We start from the raw sequence: 21,986 nt of genomic DNA, 5'->3' as shown, positions 1-21,986 counted from the left end.
GCCAACAAACACATGAAAGAATGCTCAACATCATTAATCATTAGAGAAATGCAAATCAAAACTACAATGACATATCATGTCACACTGGTCAGAATGGCCATCATCAAAAAATCTAGAAACAATAAATGCTGGAGAGGGTGTGGAGAAAAGGAAACACTCTTGCACTGCTGGTTGGAATGTAAATGGATACAGCCACTATGGAGAACAGCATGGAGGTTCCTTAAAAAACTACAAATAGAACTACCATACGACTCAGCAATCCCACTACTGGGCATATACCCTGAGAAAACCATCATTCAAAAAGAGTCATGTACCAAAATGTGCATTGCAGCTCTATTTACAATAGCCAGGACATGGAAGCAATCTATGTGTCCATCAACAGATGAATGGATAAAGAAGATGTGGCACATATATACAACGGAATATTACTCAGCCATAAAAAGAAATGAAACTGAGTTATTTGTAGTGAGGTGGATAGACCTGGTGTCTGTCATACAGAGTGAAGTAAGTCAGAAGGAGAAAAACAAATACCATATGCTAACAAATATATATGGAATCTAAGAAAAAAAAATGTCATGAAGAGCCTAGGAATAGGATGGGAATAAAACACAGACCTACTAGAGCATGGACTTGAGGATATGGGGAGGGGGAAGGGTAAGCTGTGACAAAGTGAGAGAGTGGCATGGACATATATACACTACCAAACGTAGGGTGGATAGCTAGTGGAAAGCAGCCACATAGCACAGAGAGATCAGCTAGATGGTTTGTGACCACCTAGAGGGGTGGGATAGGGAGGGTGGGAGGGAGGGAGACGCAAGCGGGAAGAGATATGGGAACATATGTATACGTATAACTGATTCACTTTGTTGTAAAGCAGAAACTAACACACCATTGTAAAGCAATTATATTCCAATAAGGATCTTAAAAAAAAAAAGAAAATGAAAAAAAGAAATCCACAAGAGAATACTTTATTCTGTATGCAATGAATGGATGAGCCATTCGAAAATAAAAAAAACTTTACAAAAAAAAAAAAATCCCAAGAAAAAAAGCCCAGGACAAATGTTTTCATTGGTGAATTCTATCAAACATTTAAAGAATCTACACCAATCCTCTCAAACTCCTCAAAGTGGGGGCTCCTCTTCCTTGCGGTGTGCAGGTTTCTTACTGCAATGGCTTCTCTCTGTTGCAGAGCATGGGCTCTAGGCACACGGGTTTCAGCAGTTGTAGCACGTGGGCTGAGTAGTTGTGGTGCACGAGTTTAGTTGCTCCGCAGCATGTGGGATCTTCCCAGACCAGGGATTGAACATGTGTCCCCTGCACTGGCAGGTGGATTCTTAACCACTGCACCACCAGGGAAGTCCCTGGTCCCCTATCTTACACCACTCACAAAAATTAATTAGAAATGGGTTAATGGCTTAAATGTAAGACCTGAAGCCATAATTCCTAGAAGAAAATACAGGGAAAAAGCTCCTTGATGGCAGTCTTGACAATGATTTTATGGATATGACACTGAAAGCAGAAGCAAAAAAAGCAAAAATAAATAAGCAGGACAACATCAAACTAAAAAGCTTCTGCATAGAAAAGGAAGCAACAAAATGAAAAGGAAACATACAGAATGGGAGAAAATATTTGCAAACCACATATCTGATAAGGGGTTAATAAGAAAAATATAAAAGGAACTCATATAACTCAATAGCAAAAGATAATAATAATAATAATCCAATTAAAAATTGGGTGAAGGACCTGAACAGACATTTTTCCAAAGAGGATATTCAAATGGCCAAGAGGTATATAAAAAGATGCTCAACATCACTAATCATCAGGGAAATGCAATTCAAAACCACAATAAGGGTGAAGATCAAGATGGCGGAGTAGGAGGATGTGAAATGAACTCAACTACCCAACATGAACACATCAAAATATGTCTACATGTAAACAATTCTCATTGAAAACTAACTGCAGACTGGCAAAAAGACTCCGCAAAACCAAGACTGTAAGAAATACCCACATAGAATCAGGTAGTAAGGGAAGTCCACTAGTAAAGGCAAATACATAGTAAAGGCTGAGGATCAATCATTAAGCTATCATGGAGATGAAAAGAAAAAAATTTAAAATCAACTATAACTACAACAATCAGTAAAGGGATAAACATGAAGATGTAAAATATGACATGAAAAACACAAAATGTGAAGGAGGGGAGAAAAAAATGTAGATCACTTAGAATGTGCTTGAGCTTAAATGACTTCCTATTTAGAACAAGTAAATATAGTTATAGGTCAACATACGTGAACCTTGTGGTAACCATAAATCAAAAACCTACAATAGATAAACAAAAAATACACAGTAAGAACACAAGCACAGCACTAAAGAAAATCATCAAACCAAAAGGGAAGAAACGAAAAGAAGAACAGGGAAGAACTACAAAAACACTGGAAAACAAGTAACAAAAAGTCAATAAGTACACACCTATCAATAATTACTTTAAATGTTAATAGACTAAATGCTCCAATCAAAGACAAAGGATGGCTGGTTGGATAAGAAAACAAGACCCATCTTTATGCTGCTTACAAGAAACTTCAGAACTAAAGACATACACAGACTGAAAGTGAGGGGATGGTAAAAGATATTTCACACAAATGGAAATGACAAGATATCAAGGGGAGCAATATTCATATCAGAAAAAACAGACTTTGAAACAAAGTCTATTTTAAAAAGACAAAGGGGCTTCCCTGGTAGCACAGTGGTTGAGAGTCCACCTGCTGATGCAGGGGACACGGGTTTGTGCCCCAGTCTGGGAGGATCCCACATGCTGCGGAGCGGCTGGGCCTGTGAGCCATGGCCGCTGAGCCTGCGCATCTGGAGCCTGTGCTCCACAACGGGAGAGGCCACAACAGTGAGAGGCCCGCGTACCACAAAATAAAAATTTTAAAAAGACAAAGAAAGGCATTATATAATGAGAAAGAGATCAATACAAAAATAGAATATAACGCTCATTAACATATATACACCAAATACAGGAGCACTGAGATATAAAAAGCAAATATTAACAGACACAAAGGGAGAAACTGACAATAATACAGTAATAGTAGGGGACTTTAACACTCCACTTACATCAATGGACAGATCATCTAGACAGAAAATCAATGAGGAAACAGTGATCTTAAATGACACAACAGACCAGATGGACTTAATAGATATCTATAGGATATTCCATCCCAAAACAGAAAAATACACATTGTTTTCAAATGCACATGGAATGTTCTCCATGATATATCATATGCTAGCCCACAAAACAAGTCTCAACAAATTTAAGAGGATAGAAATCATATCAAGCAATTCTTCCAACCACATTGGTATGAAACTAGAAATCAACTACAGGAAGCAAAGGGGGACAAGCATGAACACATGGAGACTAAACAGTATGTTATTAAAAAACCAAATATTCAATGAAGAAATCAAAGAGGAAACCATAAAATATCTCCAGACAAATGAAAATGGAAACACAACTTTCCAACATCTATGGCATGCAGTGAAAGCAGTTCTGAGGGAGAAGTTTATATTATGTCATCCCTATCAAAGTACCCATGACATTTTTCACAGATCTAGAACAAATAATTCTAAAATTTATATGGAACCATAAATGACTCCAAATGACCAAAGTAATTTTGAGAAAAAAGAACAAAGCTAGAGGTATCACGCTACCTGACTTCAGAATATACTACAAAGCTACAGTAATCAAAACGGTATGGTACCTGCATAAAAAGAGACACAGAGATCAACAGAACAGAATAGAGAGCCCAGAAATAAACCCACACACTTACAGTCAATTAATCTATGACAAAAGAGGGAAGAATATACAAGAGAGAAAAGACAATCTCTTCAATAAGTGATGCTGGGAAAACTGGACAGTACATGTAAAAGAATGAAATTTGAACATTTCCTCACCCCACATACAAAAATAAACTCAAAATGGACCAAAGACCTAAATGTAAGACCTGAAACCATAAAACTCACAGAAGGGAACACAGGCAGAATATTTTCTGACACAAATTGCAGCAATATTTTTTTGATCTCTCTCCTAAGGCAAAAGAAACAGAAGCAAAATAAACAGGCCCTATTAAACTTAAAAGCTTTTGCAGAGCAAAGGAAACCACTGACAAAATGGAAAGGCAACCTACCATATAAGGGAAAATATTTTCAGGTGATATTACCAGTAAGGGGTTAATATCCAAAATATATAAACAACTCATACAACTCAATATCAAAAGACAACTAACCTGATTAAAAAAATGGGAAGAACACCTGAGTAGACATTTTTTTCACTGAAGATATAGAGATGGCCAAAAGACACATGAAAAAACGTTCAACATGGCTAATCATCAGAGAAGTGCAAGTCAAAACTGAAATGAGATATCACCTCATGCCTGTCAAAATGGTTATTATCAAAAAGTCCACAAATAACAAACAAATATTGAAGAGGGTGTGGAGAAAAGGGAACCCTCCTACACTAATGGTGGTAATGTAAATTGGTGCAGTGACTATGGAAAACACTATAGCCATTCCTCAGAAAACTGAAAGTAGAACTGTCATATGATCCAGCAATTCCACTCCTGGGTGTGTATATGAAGAAAACGAAAACACTAATTCAAAAAGATACATGCACCTCAATGTTCACAGCAGTATTACATTCAATAGCTAGGATATGGAAGCAACCTAAATATCCATCAACAGATATAGAGAACAAATTTGTGGTTACCAGATGGGCAAGGGAAAGGGGGATGGGCACAAGAGGTGTTCGGAAATTAAAAGGTACAAACATATATAAAATAATAAGCAACAAGGATATATTGTACATCACAGGGAAATATAGTCATTATTTTGTAAGAACTTTAAATGGAGCATAATCTATAAAAATACTGAATCACTATGATGTACACCTGAAACTAATATAATATTGTAAATCAACTATACTTCAATTAAAAAACATTAATAACTTCATATGGAGGGAAATACATTTGCCAATGTTCTTTAGAAAAAAAAAAAAAAAACTACAATGAGATATCACCTCACACCTGTTAGAATGACTATTATTCTGTACCAATTTATATTCCCATGCTTGTACACTGTGGGTGGGAATGTAAATTGGTATAGTCACTATAAGAACCAGTGAGGAGGCTCCTCAAAAAACTAAACAGAGAAGTACCTTATGATCCAGCAATTTCCACTTCTGGATATTTATCTGAAGGAAATGAAATCAATACCTCAAAGAGATATGTGCACTCCCATGTTCACTGAAGCATTATTCACAACAGCCAAGACATTATAACAACCTAGGTGTCCACTGACTGATGAAAAAATAAAGAAAATGTAGTGTGGATATACACAATGGAATATTATTTAGCCATAAAAAGGAAGGAAATTCTGCAACAACATGGATGTAGCTTGAGGACATTATGCTAAGTAAAGTAAGTCAAACAGAGAAAGACATATACTGTATGGTCTCACTTTATATGTGGTATCTAAAAAGACCAGAGAATAGACTGGTGGTTGCCAGGAACAGGGAGCAGGGTATGGGAGAAATTGGTGAAGGTAGTCAAAGGTACAAACTTCCAGTTATAAAATGACTAATTTCTAGGGATGTAATGTAATTTAACAAATACATAAAAGACTCCTACAAACCAATAAGAAAAAGAAAACCCAATAATGAACAAGAGACTCAAAAAGCTACTTCACAAAAGAGGATATCTATCAGGCCTACAACAGTACAAGAAAGTGAAAAACCTCTTCAGTCATCCAGAAAACACAAATTAAAACCACAATGAAATACTACATACTCACCATTTAGAATGGATAAATTTAAAAGACTGATGATGGTAAGAGTTGGTAAAGATGTGGAACAATAAGAATCCTCATATACCACTGATGGAAATGTTTTTCACATTGGAAAAGTATTTAGCAGAATCTATTAAAGTTAAACATACTCATATCCTATGATACACCAATTCTACTCCTAAGGATATACTGAGCAGAAAATCTCATATGCCCACTAAAAGACATTTACAAGAAGTTAATAGCAGCATAACAACCAAAAAACAGAAACAACCCACATGCCCATAACAGAAGTATGAATAAGTAAGTTGTGGTATTTTCAAATGAAAATACCTACACAACAATGAAAGTGAGCAAAATACACAGAGTCCAAGAACAGAGACAGATCACACATTAATGCCCTATCTATTGCAGAATCCATAATTTAACCAGTAGTAATTACACAGCTGTTCTTTATGACAAATCAAATGAGCAATACATTTTGGTTCTGATGACTCTTTTATACATGAGTTACATTTCACACATACAGATTTTTTTAAGATAAAATTTTAAAAGATTTAATTTACCTCTATAATAAGTACTTTTTATCAGGTTATTTTCACATTCATTAAAGCAACTAAATCTAAAGTTGGAGACAGTTTTAATTGGTAAGGTCTGACTGAAATGTTTAACAAAAAGTTATGCAGAAACAAACTAACATATTTTTATTAGTTACTTTTAAAATCAATAACCTGTTTAACCCAATTCAAGATAACACAGAAAAATGAAACCACCTAAATAATTACCACCTAAATAATTACCTGCTTGGGTAAAGTTAGGTTGTGGGTGCTCTCACTATAACCAATAGCCGTGAAGAGCTTATCTTTTTCCTCTGGTGTCATAAGGTCATCAATAGCTACAAAAAGATAATATTTTAAGAAATCAATTGCTTGTCTTAGATACAATAAAAAAATTAAACCAAACTAACGAGTGGCCTAAAATCAATAGACACAAATGCTAAAGCAAAAGCAGCAAAGTAATTTCCTCTAATATACTATTTTGACTTGTTAAACATCATGTATTTGCTTGTTTAGGTCAAGAAAACGCAAAGAGACACCATTAAGGGAATTCAGGTGTCACATAACAATTTTATAATTCCCTAAGTATTTTAAAAATTAAGTGAAACATCTAATTAAATATCCATGTAAAAAAGTAACAATAAGGAATGCTACCTGTGAGATTTCTGAATTTCAAGATTTAAAATTTCACACAAACAACTTTTCTCAAAAATTCAAAGTTTTTTGTTAAATAAACATGGGAATGTTCCATCCTGATGTATTTGTTTATGTGTTTACTATACTAAGGCACTTTTATTTCAAAAATATTATGAAATAAAATTCAACTAACTGGTAAAAACATAATTTATATATTTTTTCCTTATCAGTGTACAATAAACTATCTGACTTGGAACTTACTTTCAGGAATCAAAGATTCTTCATCTTTTTTCTTAGATTCCTTCTTACCCCAAAACCCACTAAACCAGCCTCCACGTTTTTCACCTCTGTCAGTAGACTTTTTCCTTAATTTTTGCCCAGATCGAATCACCTAAAAAAATAAAAATCAAAAAATTTAATTAAAGAAGAAATGCCCTCTTCACTTTCAGGTGCAGCCAGGTAAGAACAATGGTTAATTTTTTTAACACTAAATTAAGTTAAAAGCAGTCAATAAAGCCAGTTCCTTAGGAAACGATTCTCAACATTACTTGGTTAATATAGTCTATTAACTTATACACTTGTCACACCTACTGATAGGTTTCTGACGAAGTTGCATTTTGTGAGTAAGTTAAGGTTTCAAGTAAAATTCTTCTGAGCAATGTGTCTTCCAAATTTACAAGGTAAGGAGCTACTATGACAGCAGATTTTTAAAATGAAAAGTTCCCTGAAAGGAAGACACTTCCACACTCAAAAATAAAATTTAACAATCTTATTTCATAATTCACATACATTGTTGACTTGCTAACTATGAACATGTTTGGGGGACAGAATATAAATAAAATTAGAAAGTCCTCAAATCTCATTTCATCCTGTTTCTCAACAAATCCTGGCTTGATTATCTGCTGCTTCTTGTCTTTACCCACTTTTCAGTAAAATACAGATGAGTAACTCAAAAGTGGAAAACAAAAGGATTAAAATATAGGGCTTAAATAATTTAGACTCTATCTTCTCATTTCCTGAATAAGTAAATAATTTTCCCACTTTAACTTTAAAATATTTTAAATTGGTAGTGAATTGGTAACATACTGCAAGCTTCTGTGTGTACCAAAAAGTGAAATAATCCAAAAGACAAGTTAAAGAGCTGAATTCTATAGTAAAGAGAGTAAGTTGATTAACAACTCAGATTAAACTAAGTTAAATAAGTTATCTTTGACAAGTAGACATTAAACAAATAATCGGGGAACAGGTCTATATCTGCCCACAAAATCATTGATGGTCCCAGTTATATCTCAGCTCTAACTTCTGTCAAGCTTAATCCATTTTCAGCAGTCAGAAATGTAATAGGTAAAAAAATATACAGCTGATTAGTTTATATTTTATATGAAATAACATTTAACTTCTTTATTCTCCTAGCATAGAAGATTAGTATGCGTTTTTATTTTTCACTGTAAAATATATCTATGAGACCATAAATTTTAAAATGTGTATAAAATTTAATATGAAGAGGTATGCAGAACCCTTTCACTTTTTCCTAAATACCACCTCTGTTGCCTTCACTTCCCCTCCCTGTCCAGCTAAGAGGCCAAGGTAAATAACTTCATCTAATCCTCTGCCTACATTTTAAACTCTCTGGCCCTGCAGATTTTCCACTATAATGAAAAATCATCAATCTCGGATGAATCTAATTGCCTTCTCTGCATCTACATTCCATCCTTCTTTAGCCACAGCATCCAATAATTTATCTTCTTCCTTCAATTTTGAAGCAACTGATAAGTAGTATTAAGAACACCCAATTAAACTGAAGCAACTTAATTTAGGGAGGATTAGAATTATATGTTTCTTCTGGCAAAATGTTTCTCTAATTCGTAGGAACAAATCCACAGTAACAGCAAATACCTTTTAAAATATTCACACTCTCTGCCCCACCTTGGGGAATTTGTCCTTAAGAAAATAAGGAACGTTTGAGAAAATGTAAAGACAAGGCTCCTCATTGTAGTGTGTTTTATAATCAAATATAACCAGTGGGAAATAGTAAGCAAATTCTGGTATACGAACAGAACTGAATACTAGTCAGTTATTTAAAATTATTTTGGATAAACAATTCTATGGAATACTATATAAAACAGAACACTAACATTTTTTTAAAGAAAGAAAAGCAACTTACAAAACCTTTTCTTGACTCCACAATCCCCACGAGTTGCCACTCCCTTTATCTTGCTTTCCACTTACAGTGAAGTATCATAACTGTCTGTATTTAGTCTCTCCAATTCCTCTTCTTCCACTCCCTCTCATTCTTATCAAATTCTACCCATACTATTCTATAAAACTTGCTCTTTAAATGATTTCTTTACAGCTAAATCCAATGATGAACTTTCAGTTCCATGATGAACTAAGCCCTCTACAACACATCCTTCATTGCTTATTACAACAAAAAATTCTGGACAAAACATAAAAAGCATCTACCACAGACTCTGAAAAGTTAGCAAAGTAGGCAGATGGTGGAGGGAAGTCAACACTTGAAGAAGTGATCTTCTCAATAGTGAGTTCCTCACTTTTTTTTTTCACATGTTGTACTCATCCCCAATCTGCCCTAAAACTTCTCCCTCCTGGTGTTCTTAACCTTCGGACAGTCCCCTTCCCTTGAGTGTGGGCATGACCTGTGACTTGTTTCTGACAAATAGAATACGGCAAGGGTGATGAGATGTACATAATTATGTGCATAGAATTGTGCCAGGAACATAACAGTCTAAGTGGTTTATATGGTTTATCAGGTACTCCACACGATAACCCTATGATGTAGGTACTGTGAATTAATATTGTTTTACAAATGAGGAAACTGAGGCGCAGGCCCGTTAAAAAGTCAACCCAAGGTCAAAGAAGTAGCAGATAGCAAAGCTGGGATTAGAATCCAGACCATCTGACTTCCAAGTCTACACTCTTAACTATTATGTTAGTACAACAGGCACTCAATGAGCATTTACTAAGTACATGAATGAACAAGTGCATATGCTTTAATCCCAATTTAAAAAATGAGTATGTGTATAAAGATCTATGACTATAAAAAAGACTGGAAGAATACACAAAAAGGTATTAACAGTAGTTATCTTTAGTGTGTGAGATAATGGGTATTTCTATTTTCTTTTTTTGTGGATCTTTATTTTCTAACTTTCCTATAAAGAGTTTATTGTACTTATAATTTATTTTTTTGTTTACCAAAAAAGTCATGTTACAGAATAATAGAAATGACATGGAACAATGAGGGCAAGATACCAAGTGGGATAAGTCAGCAATTACAAAACATTACAAACAGACTGAGTCCAATTTTAGAAAAAAAAGAAAGGAAGAGAAGAGGGAGAGAAGGAGGGAAGGAGGGAAAAAAAGGAAAATGGGTTAAAGAAAGGAGGAAAGAAGGGAGGGCAGAGGAAATAAAGGGAAAGAAATGGGGGATACAAAGCATAAATAACTAGGTACATATGCATGAGAGAAAAACTAGAAGCCTACATATCAAAATCTTAACACCAGCATTATGTGTTGCTAGGATTATGGATGACTTTTACTTACTTTCTTTTGGGGGGTTAGCAAATTTTTAGTTATAAAATTAGAAAATTTGCCCCTTCATATTACTGGGGTTTTTTCCTCCAGTATTCCAATTAATTTTCTCCTGAGACTAAATTAAGACATGAAAACTCAACCTTTATTTTCACTTGAGTAAATCTAAACAACTTCCCATGAAACTTAAATTTCTTGATCCCAGGTTTAAAGGAGTAGTATTAACATGTTTAAAACATAAAATCAGCTAATAAAAATTACTGACATAAATACACTACCATGTGTAAAATAGAGATAGTTAGTGGGAACCTGTTGTACAGCACAGGGAGCCAGCTCGGTGCTCTGTGGTGACCTAGATGGGTGGGATGGGGGGATGGGAGGGAGGTCCAAGAGAAAGGGGATGTATGTATACATATAGCTGATTCACTTCGTTGTACAGCAGAAACTAACCCAATACTGTAAAGCAAATATACTCCAGTTTAACCAAAAAAAATCATGAAGAAAAAAAGATTACCTCAACTTGTGCTTGTTGCCTTGCTAAAATTATGTTAAAAACATCTAGTGGCCTCTCCAAATCCTAAAAAACAAAGAGACACTTGTAAACAAAGAAAATGGTCATTAGATCAAAAAATTTTTTTCTTCTATGATTTCTAGGCTTATTCTAGTCCATGAACAAACAGCATTTGTGATCTATTAAAAGTATAAGTATAAATTTGAACGTACACTTGGCTTTTACATTTTTACTTTTTTGCAATGTGAGAAACAGTTTTTCAAGAAAGTAAATGCTTGTTAAATACAATATGAAAATAAGAAATTTAATGGGACCACTATAATACAGAGATAGCCATACATGTAAATGGAAACAAAAATATTTAGGAGGGGGACCTGTTTTAGGTATTAGCCTTATGGTTGTTACTTCTGACTCCCCTGTTTCTGTGTTATTTCACAATCATCGTACTAAAGGCACCTTAATAAAACACAAAATTTAAGTATGTAAAATTCTTCAAATCAAGCACACTAAAGCAGAAACCAACTTGGGGAATTTATGTAAGAGGAATCTAACATGTAGTGGGTGACCTGTGTGCCACATGCTCTGTGTATTATTTCATGCAATTCTCACAACTCTGTAAGACAGATACTGTTTCCATTTTATACATGAGAATACCAGATCTAAGATACTGAGAAACTTGATGCTATTTCTAATATATAATATTAATTATATTAATATTAATTGTTAAATTATATCATATTAATTATTAATATTTTCTAAACATTATTATAAAAACCAAACACATTTTTCCAAATAGTTACAAGTACCCTGATATTAGGAAGCTTTTTTTTGAAGGAAATAACAGGGGAAAAAATGCTCTGCATTTTCCATACAATTCTCTCAAAAAGAGGTCAGTTCTGTTCTTTCTAAAATTATATTTAAATTTAAAGTAAATTAAGTTAACATTAAAGGATGATTTAAGCAAATAATAGCTCTCACCAATATATGCAAGATATACCTGAATTTGTTTCTGTATTTCTTCTGGGACTTTAGTCTGGGTTAGCTTATTTTTGTAGGCACTTTTATAACTCTTGAGCAACTGCCTGTGTTTTTTTATGTTACTCCATGACCACATCCGTGTATACCTTCTTATGTGAACTTCAAGAACAGAATCAATTGCATATTTCCACCTGCAAATCAAAGTTTGTTAATGCACATTTGAATATGAAGGTTTAAGAAACAGCAGGAAAACAGCTTTGACGTTTTAGAGCTACACTGTTACTCTTTTTGTTCTTATTAACTGTATTCCTATAAAAGTTCAGCGATAACATTTCAATTCCCCAGTACTTCAATTCTCTGACTTAAATAGATTATGAATGGAGCAAACCACTCCAGGAAGAGGATATGCCAAAGCAAAATCATAAAGACACAAAATGACATGTTGCGTGAAATTAATAGTATCCCAATATGGTTGCAACATTGGAGTTCATATCCATTACTGAAGGGCAATAAGAAAAAAAATGTTGAAAGTCTTGAATACTGAGTTAAGAATTTGGGAATAATCTAGGAGAAGGAGTACAAGAGGACGTGTTTATTTTTTTTAAAAAGTAACAAGGACATAATATAAAAGATATCCCTCTCATTTCTCTAAAAAAATAAAGTGGCTTCATTACATGGCTTTAAAGGTCTCTTAGCTCTGAGAGTCCCTAACTATATGATTACATGGTTCTCATAAAACATTTTTTAAAAAATTCTAACTTACCATTGTCGAGCATTGGTATGAAGTGGTAAATAAGGCTTAAATTTCCTGTAAGGAGCATTTCTAACCATATAATCCACTGATTCCAAAAGGTCAATCATACTTAAGTACTATTAAAACAAAAAGCAAGTTACATTTGTTACATCACACACATGAATAAACACCAAATTTTGTTACATTTTCAGTATAGTGAGACTTCAAATTCTCTGAACAATGAATATCACAGTTGTCTGGTAATTCAATAATATATTTCATCAGATTTAAGACAACAATGATTATAAGTTGTAAGATAATTTTAAGTTCTACTACAAAAGAAAACAGTACTGCCAATTAAACTGTCATACCACCAATAATAATATACATCCTATTTTCAAATATATTGAAGTGTGAAATAAATGTAAATCTTAGAACCAATGAAATATGGTATTTGTAACTACTAACATGAAACATGCTGATTCCTAAAACTACATATTTTCCTCTGGACCATCATTTCAAGCAGTGGCTATCTATAAGCTGAATTTCAAATTGCTCTAGTAAATTATTGCATAACTAAAGCAAGATAAAGCTATTTAACCACCCATCTTAACCACCAATACAACAACTCTGTGTGTATCTGGTAAACAGCTCAAATAGAGGGAAACACACACACACACACACACACACACACACACACACACACACACACACACACACACACAACTATAGGCAAAATAAAGAAAGGGGAAGCCCAGCTTCTTCTCCATTTTTTTCTTAACACAACTCTACCTAAGAGTTACCACATGGCTATTCAGTACTTAACATGTGGATAGTCTGAACTTAAATGTATTTGTAAGTATAAAATAAACCCCAGATTTTGAAGACTTAAGAAAAAAATAAAAATATAAAATATTGTAACAATTTTTAATTTTGATTACATGTTGAAATGATATTTGGGGTATGTTAAATAAATGTTATTCATTTTAGTAATTGTTTTCCTCTTTTCTTATTTTGCTAATGTAGCTACTAGAAAATGTAAAATTACACATATGACTTGCATTATATTTGTACTGGACTGCACTGGGCTAAAAGCTCAGTTAACTAAACCCCCCATCCTCCTTTCACTTCCAGTTCTCCAGATGTCTTATCCAAACTCCTTAGGCACATAACCAAACTTGAGAAACAAGTGAAGGAAAAAAAGCTGCCAACATAGCTATTCTAAAACTTAAGTGAACAATATTTAATGTAAGAGTGTCTGCTATTAAAATCTGAGGAAGAAAAAAACTATTAAAACCATCCATCAAGAATTGGGAATTAAATGGGAATCATGTCATTCACTATAATTTGGTAAGATTCTCCACCAATAAGGGAAAAATCAGGTAAAATGAAGGAAAACTATTTCTTATATATGGTATTTATTTTCTTTTAAAAATACACATATAATCTATTTTTAGGAGATATATCAAATCTGAACATAACGAACCAAAAGAACCACCAGAGCACTGGAGAAGGAATAATCACAGAGGACAAAAGCCACTGAAATTTAAGGTTAATCAAAGCTATAAATACCTAAATGAATCTTACCTGAGGTTTGGTCAATTCAATGGCAATATTTTGTACTTCTATGTTCCAATCTAGTTTAGGTGTTTTGAGCTCTGTTTCTGCATAAGGATTCATGTAGAGTTTTGCAGAGGCTGATATTGGCTGGAAAACTTATATAACATGGGAAGACGTAAGATATGTTTACATGCCCTTACATATGAGCAACTGTAAATAATTATGAGAACACTGTTACTTTGCAAGTAAAGAAAAATGATCAAAAATATGTAAAAAAATCACTACTACCAAAAACTATTTAAGCATCTACTTATCTGCATAATACAAAATGTCAAACTCAATGGTAAAAGTGCAATCTCCAAGGAGGAAATCTGATGCTCTATGCTTCTAAGTAAGAAATGTACAAAATATAGACAATCTAATCTTGGTTATTCACAGTTTGTGTAAAATTATGTTTCCCTTCCTTGCTACAAGACATTTAATGATTTTAGTATTCATTAAAAATAATAATACAGGGGGAGGGATAAATAGGGAGATTGGGATTGACATATACATACTACTATATATAAAATAGATCACTAATAAGAACCTACTGTATAGCACAGGGAACTCTACTCAATATTCTGTAATGGTCTATATGGTAAAAGAATCTAAAAAAGAGTGGATATCTGTATATGTATAACTGATTCACTTTGCTATACACCTAAAACTAACACAACACTGTAAATCAACTACATTCCAATAAGAATTTTAAAAATAATTATAAAGTATTGCCTGACATGCCCCCCCAAAAAAATACTAATACAAGATAAGAAACAAAATTTGATTACTTTCCATATTATTTAATCATAGTCAGAATTTAGGAACAGAATCATGAATGAAATTCATATTACCCAGAAAAAATTGCCTACTACTTATAATTTTCAAAATGATCATTACATATATAATCTTAGACTCAACTAAAGGCAATATTTTTGAAGTTGAGAAGTAGTATGAAAAAGAGTATTAGGGAAGATGACAGAGCAAAGTAATGTAATAAACTTTAATTGCAAATAGTATTAAAATTATGTAAATTGTGGTATCTTATAGTATTTACAATTTGTGTAAGACTGTATAAAATTTTAACTTATTTAGAGGTTATTTATAAATGAAACATGTCTCAGAATAAAGTTGTAGATTTTTCTGAACAAGTTATTTCATGAGTGAAACTAAATGCTCTCACAAACTAACAGTATCTGAAAACTATGGTCATTGTTTAATAGAGAGGTTTGTGGACATAAAGAGAAAGTGCCAGCTCTCTTATAAAGGCAATTAACTATAAAAGAATAAGAAGAAAACAACAGTGAACGAGAGTAGTATGGAATATAGAAGAACATGGGCATGAAAGCTGAGAACAAACATAAAGAGGTACACTAAATAAAAACAAAAGAATAGCATCTTTAGAACAAAACTGAAATGCAGAAAATGAATGGGATAAATAAACAGAGAGGCAGCTTTGTTAGAGATCTATTTAAAAATAAGTAAAGGTGAGGCTGCCAAGAGATAGAAAAGCTTACTTAAAAAAGATCTCTGAAGAAATATAGATCAAAACAACAAGGCGGTACCCCCTCACACCTGTCAGAATGGCTAACATCAAAAAGTCTACAAATAGCAAATGCTGGAGAGGATGTGAAGAAAGGGGAACGCTTGTGCACTGTCGGTGGTAAATGTAAATTGGTGCAGCCACCATGGAAAACAGTATGGACGTTCCTCAAAAAAACAAAAATAGAACTACCATATGACCCAGCAATTCCACTTCTGGGTCTATATCCTGAAAAAATAAAAACACTAATTTGAAAAGATACATGCACCCCAATGTTAACAGCAGCACTATTTACAATAGCCAAGACATGGAAGCAACCCAAGTGCCCATCAACAGATGAATGGATTAAGATGTGGTACATATATACAATGGAATATTACTCAGCCATAAAAAAGAATCAAATACTGCCATTTACAGCAATGTGGATGAACCTAGAGAATATTATGCTTAGTAAAATAAGACAAAGACAAATATTATATGATATCACTTATATGTATAATCTAAAAAATAATACAAATGAATGTATATGCAAAAGAGAAACAACTCACAGATATAGAAAACAAACTTGTGATTACCAAAGAGGAGAGGGAAGAAGAAGGGACAAATTAGGGTTATGGGATTAACAGATACAAACTGCTATACATAAAAGAGATAAGCAATAAGGATTTACTGTATAGCACAGGGAATTATACCCACTATCTTATAATAATCCATAATGGAGTATAGTCTGTAAAAATACAGAATTGCTATGCTGTACACCTGAAACTAACATAATATTGTAAATCAACTATACTTCATTAAAAAAAGAATCTCTGGAGTAGTCAGCCTGTCTTAGCACTGCAATAGTGACATGTTCAGATCTTGAATATCAAGATCTCAGAGATTTCGTTATTAAACAAAGAAAAGAAAACCTAATTCCTAAAACAAAGTAGACAATAAAAAGGTAAGAAGAAAACATAGAGGTCAAGGGGGTTAACTGATGGGAGTGAACTATAGCCACAGTGCCTTTCTCACTCTCCAGTGGTATAAGTATTATAATCTATTTCTAAATACTAAATTATATACCAAATATGCTATATCATAAAACTAACATATAAAATTAATACTTTCTCTTTGTCAAAATAACTTTATCAGAAAAAGTATTTGAAAATAAAGTATTTAATTCCATGCTTCTTATAACATGAAATAAACTTTTACCATTACTTACTGTATTGATGGTTTGGGGGTATATTGCTACTTGTAAGAATTTCACTTTTCAGCTGACCCTAAACAAAAAATTTGAATTATATGAGAATGAAAAAGAAAATGCATATATATTCAGCCACCCCCCCACCCACCCACCCCCACACACACACACAAATTTAGTCCTAAATCAATATCTCTATTCCCATCTTCATAATTATTAATCCATAAGAAAAACACACTGAGCACTATTTACAGATATATTTCTTTAGAATATTACTTTAGTAGATAATTTTTATAAATTCTAAATATCTGGAAACATTTTAAGACTGTGTTCCCCTCTGACTTAAAATGTGTCTATGTGTTCATACATATACACACACATATATATATATACATATACACACACACACATCCATAAATTAGGATCTCAAACACTTTCTAGACAAAGGCAAGTTAACCTAACATTACAGTGTCTTTCTGAGAAATAAAACATAGAATCTTGGAATTAATTCAATTCAGAAAATTCAACTGTTCTTCCTTTCTCCTCTAAGTAAATAAACATGACTAAGACTGGCTTAGCAGTCTAAGCCAGTCGTTCACTATTCAAGAATGCATTATCACAAATGCTTAAAACATTTGCTAAGAACACATTTTTTAGATCTGAAAGATATCATCTTTCTTTACAATACTCTTCAAGTAATCATTCTCATATGAAACTCCACAATGTGACCAGAATGCCATCAAAATGAGAGTGTAAAACACCATAAACACAGTTTTAATGTGATAGTATAGGTTCTCATCTCACTGTCAAGTGAATGCTTTCACAACGATCTTCAAAATCAAAAGTGCTTTTTTTTTTAAAGATAGAGTGATTCCAAAAACTGTGTTGCTCACTTCTGACTTAGTTACATACAACTTAAACAAAAGACTGATATCCTGTCCTCATTAAAGACCACTATGTAAAACAAATCTAGGGAGTGTGGTTAGCTCTTCAAGGTATGAACTGAAATTACCAAGATCTGTTCCCTTGACTCCGGGTAAGACATGCGGCAGTTAACATTCCAGTAGGCACTGAGACTATCAAGCCGTATAAGCTATAGAAGAAAATGGAAAAGGTCAGGTAACTAACACACTGAAATTATGAATCAATATTAAAAGATTATTCTCATGTACACTACCCCAAAATTCTCCAACTGCCACTTTGAACTTTTAAAGGAAAGGAGATAATGCAAAAATGGAGGAAAATATATGTATGTTATACAGAGACTTTATTATTAATCTAGCATTTGCTACATTGTGCTTCCAAGAACACTATTCCCAAGGGGATTCATTCATTCAGTGATCAAATATTTATTGAGAGTTTAGTATTTAACAGACTGTAAATATTTCATTGAATAAGAAAGACATGATTTAGGACTTCCCTAGTGGCGCAGTGGTTAAGAATCTGCCTGCCAACGCAGGGGACATGGGTTCAAGCCCTGCTCCGGGAAGGTCCCACATGTCATGAAGCAACTAAGCCCGTGCGCCACAACTACTGAGCCTGAGCTCTAGAGCCCATGAGCCACAACTACTGAAGCCTGCACGCCTACAGCCTGAGCTCCTCAACAAGAGAAGCCACTGCAATGAGAAGCCAGTGCACCGCAAGGAAGAGTAGCCCCTGCTTGCCCCAACTAGAGAAAGCCCGCGCGCAGCAACGAAGATCCAATGCAGCCAAAAATAAATAAATAAATTTATTTTAAAAAAAAGAAAGACAGACATGATTCCTCCAGTGGGTACAAATGGCTGTTTCAAGGGAGGGGTGAAGGGAAAGGATTCTATGATCAACAAAGGTGGGGAAAGCTACATACTAAATATCCTTCTTAAAGCTTTACAATGTTTATTAGCATATTTAAAGTACTGTGAAGTCCTGGAGTTTAAAACAAAATAAAATGTACCTGTTTAACTATGTACAGCTTTCTACTTTAGTCAATAATCTTACTTGACCAGAGAATATTTTTTCAACAATCTGATAATATCTTAATTACCTAATGTTCCATGAAGTACAATTTGGGAAACATTCATTTTATTCAGTTTCTTTATATTCTAGGTGAAGAATCTAAACCTCAGAATAGGTAAGTGATTACAGAAAGTCACATAGTAAGTAGCAGAGCCAAAACTGGACCCAAAACTTTTAACTCACATTCCAATGGCATAGTCTGCTCCATCAAGGTTTCTTGAAGAAAATACATTAAGTGTTTGTACTTAGGAAAATAATTGGATTAAAAAGTTTAGTCTAATACCTTGTATATAATTTTTTCTGCTTCATTTAATATGCACAGAGTCCAGTGTTCATTTGCAGTCTAAAAGAAAAAACGAGAGTAACTGTGAAATGAAGTATATACATCAACAAAACAGTGCTCTAATAACCGTAACAAAATAACTTGGGAATAACAAGACATTTAGCTAATGATGGCTAATGTTAGCTGTTTCTTTACATATTTATATTACAAAATCAAAGGAACAGTGAAAATGGAATTGAGGAGGTTCTAATTTAACTGAGTTCATTCATTCAGAAAATAATTACTGAGCTACTCTGTGTCTGAGTGTGGAAGGAATAGTGAATAAAAACAAGAGCTAGCCTATAAACTATTGAAGAAGGTCCACATTCTTGTAAAAAATAAATAAATAAATAAATAATTATTGCAAAGTAGGAAGAAAACAAGGAGAATATGGAAATCACAGCATGACCATGTTTCTACAAAGTCAGTATGGTCAGCAATGCCAAAAGCTGATATAAGATAAACTAAAATAAACTTACTTAAGCGGCCAGGGCATTACCGATGAACTTGTTAAGAGAAGTTTCAGTGGAGCAGCAGAATAAGAGTAGTTTCAGTGGAGCAGTAGAATAACAGTATAGTGGGTAGGGAGTCATTAGGAGGTGGGGAAATAAAGATAGCAAAGGTAGAGAATTTTCTCACAAACTTAGAAAGAAGAGAAGGAGAAGGCAATGGTTAGATGAGGTCTGGGTGCAGTGGGAGAAGGTTAAGGAGAGGCTTTTTAATTTTAATATAAAAGAGACACCTGAATGCATTTAAATGCTTAGAAGAAGGAGGTAGGGAAGGGAGAAGAGGGAAGGAGAAGGGTTGAAGATTTAGGAAAGAGAAGGAAGTTGACAGAAATAAGGAAGAAAAGGCAAAAGGTAGGAGGGGGTGAGAGAAAAGGGGGAAAAGGCTCCTAAGGACATGGGGGACGACGGGATCCAGATCAGAGGTGGGAAGATTATCTTAGATATAAACGTTAGTTTGTAAGTGGAAAGATGGAAAAAGGAATGGTATAGATACAGAAAGAGTTAAGTTTGCTATTATTGTTGTTATAATAGTCAATGTAGTAGTTGAAGCAGAAACTGAGCCAGACAATATGCCAAATGCTTTACACAAACTAATTTAATCATCACAAAAACACTAAAATATAGGTACTATTGTATCAATGAATGAAGGCTGAATAGAAGGAAACCAACATGATAACCAGTTCAGTAATGTGTCACATGTGCTTTGATAAAATATAATGGGGAGCATAAAAGAAGGAATGGTAACTTGTAAGAGTGAAGTAAAAAAAAAAAAAAAGAAAGAAAAAGATGGTAATATCTGAAGGAACTATTAAAACCTGAATAGAATAGCCAGGCAGATTAAGGGAAAAGAATAACGCAGGCAAAGAAAGCCATACGAACAATCTGAGCAAAGATACAGAGGATCAAACAACACCACACACTAAGAAAACACACCATCCTTAGAATGCCTGTTATCAGTCAATGGGAACTATGTGACTATTTTGTATTTTTCATTTGGTCTGTTAGAAGCTCAACATTAAACAGTGAGCTCACTTATGACTAATATTGCTGGTCTCATTTTTCTGGAACAATTATCTCTCTGGCTTTCAGAATTCAGATCCTGGTTTCTTTAGAAGTGTTATAGTATTGTTTCTTTTTTATTGAAAGCTACTTCAAATTCATTTTGAAAACAAGCAGAGGATAAACAGTGGATTAAACACTAGCTTCCTTGACTCCCTTTCCTTTCTTTCTCCAGTTTCTTTTCTTTAATTTTTGTGCTTTGATGTTCAACTGATGTATACCTCTACTTCTCCGCATGCATGTATCTTCTTAAGGCCTCCATGTAACAATGACCTTTTTCTGTTTAGTAGTCTACTTCTCTTTCTTTTTTTCTTCGTCTCCTTTCCGTACTAAGGTCCTCTTCATATAACTAATCAAAAGCCAAAAATGTACCCAGTATGATCTACTGCTCACTGTCCTTAACTTTAAAACATGTTTCCTACCACTTAGTTGTCCATAACAGTAAAATAATGTCCAACCTGGATATACACACTCTATATCCTTAAAGACCTTTAAGAGAAAAACCAAACTGCATTATAAAATACTTAATCAAAATAAATCAGCTTATGTACATTTCAATATAATAAACAAATAGACATGTATAAACTATTTGGAAATTATACTGTGAATAAGAACATGACTCTATAGAAATCTATCTTCCCCTAATTTACTAAAGATTTAAGATACAGCTTTTAATACTTTCAAAACACTTGTTCTTGATATTTTGAAATCTGTTAAATTCAAAGATAAATCAAAATAATCAGAGAATATAATAAAAGTATCACTAAATGTTGTAAATTCCTAGAAAAGCTGTAGAAGGATTACACATAAAAATAAAACAGCTATTTGTAGCAATAGCTGATTTTAGGAAATTCACCCTGTGACTTGAGAATAATATTTCATGGGTTCCACAGAAATTTTAAATAAGGTCACTTTACCAATAGACTAAGTTCTCCCAGTGTGACACCAAATGAAAGAGGCCGCTTTGGATCTGTTACCTA

At 33.6% G+C, this 21,986-nt stretch overlaps 1 protein-coding gene across 8 annotated transcripts in view; it reads right to left on the bottom strand.

Moving 5' to 3' along the window:
• VPS13C (vacuolar protein sorting 13 homolog C) overlaps window positions 1-21,986 on the bottom strand; it is a 185,832-nt gene that overhangs the window by 121,567 nt on the left and 42,279 nt on the right. For 7 of the 8 annotated variants that reach the window (XM_059058544.2, XM_059058546.2, XM_067029740.1 and 4 more), the window contains 10 exons: window positions 21,924-21,983; window positions 19,400-19,459; window positions 18,134-18,214; window positions 17,143-17,200; window positions 14,381-14,508; window positions 12,824-12,930; window positions 12,080-12,251; window positions 11,086-11,148; window positions 7,284-7,413; window positions 6,630-6,724 (listed from right to left, as the gene is read on the bottom strand). In XM_059058544.2, the coding sequence (XP_058914527.1) occupies window positions 6,630-6,724; window positions 7,284-7,413; window positions 11,086-11,148; window positions 12,080-12,251; window positions 12,824-12,930; window positions 14,381-14,508; window positions 17,143-17,200; window positions 18,134-18,214; window positions 19,400-19,459; window positions 21,924-21,983 (954 nt within the window). Of the gene's footprint in view, window positions 1-6,629; window positions 6,725-7,283; window positions 7,414-11,085; window positions 11,149-12,079; window positions 12,252-12,823; window positions 12,931-14,380; window positions 14,509-17,142; window positions 17,201-18,133; window positions 18,215-19,399; window positions 19,460-21,227; window positions 21,327-21,923; window positions 21,984-21,986 lie in introns of those variants that run through there. The other variant, XM_067029745.1, reaches the window with a different exon arrangement.

Source organism: Kogia breviceps, chromosome 3 (assembly GCF_026419965.1).
Source record: "Kogia breviceps isolate mKogBre1 chromosome 3, mKogBre1 haplotype 1, whole genome shotgun sequence".
In the NCBI taxonomy this organism is placed as follows: Eukaryota; Metazoa; Chordata; class Mammalia; order Artiodactyla; family Physeteridae; genus Kogia; species Kogia breviceps.
This window is presented reverse-complemented; position numbering and strand designations above follow the sequence as displayed.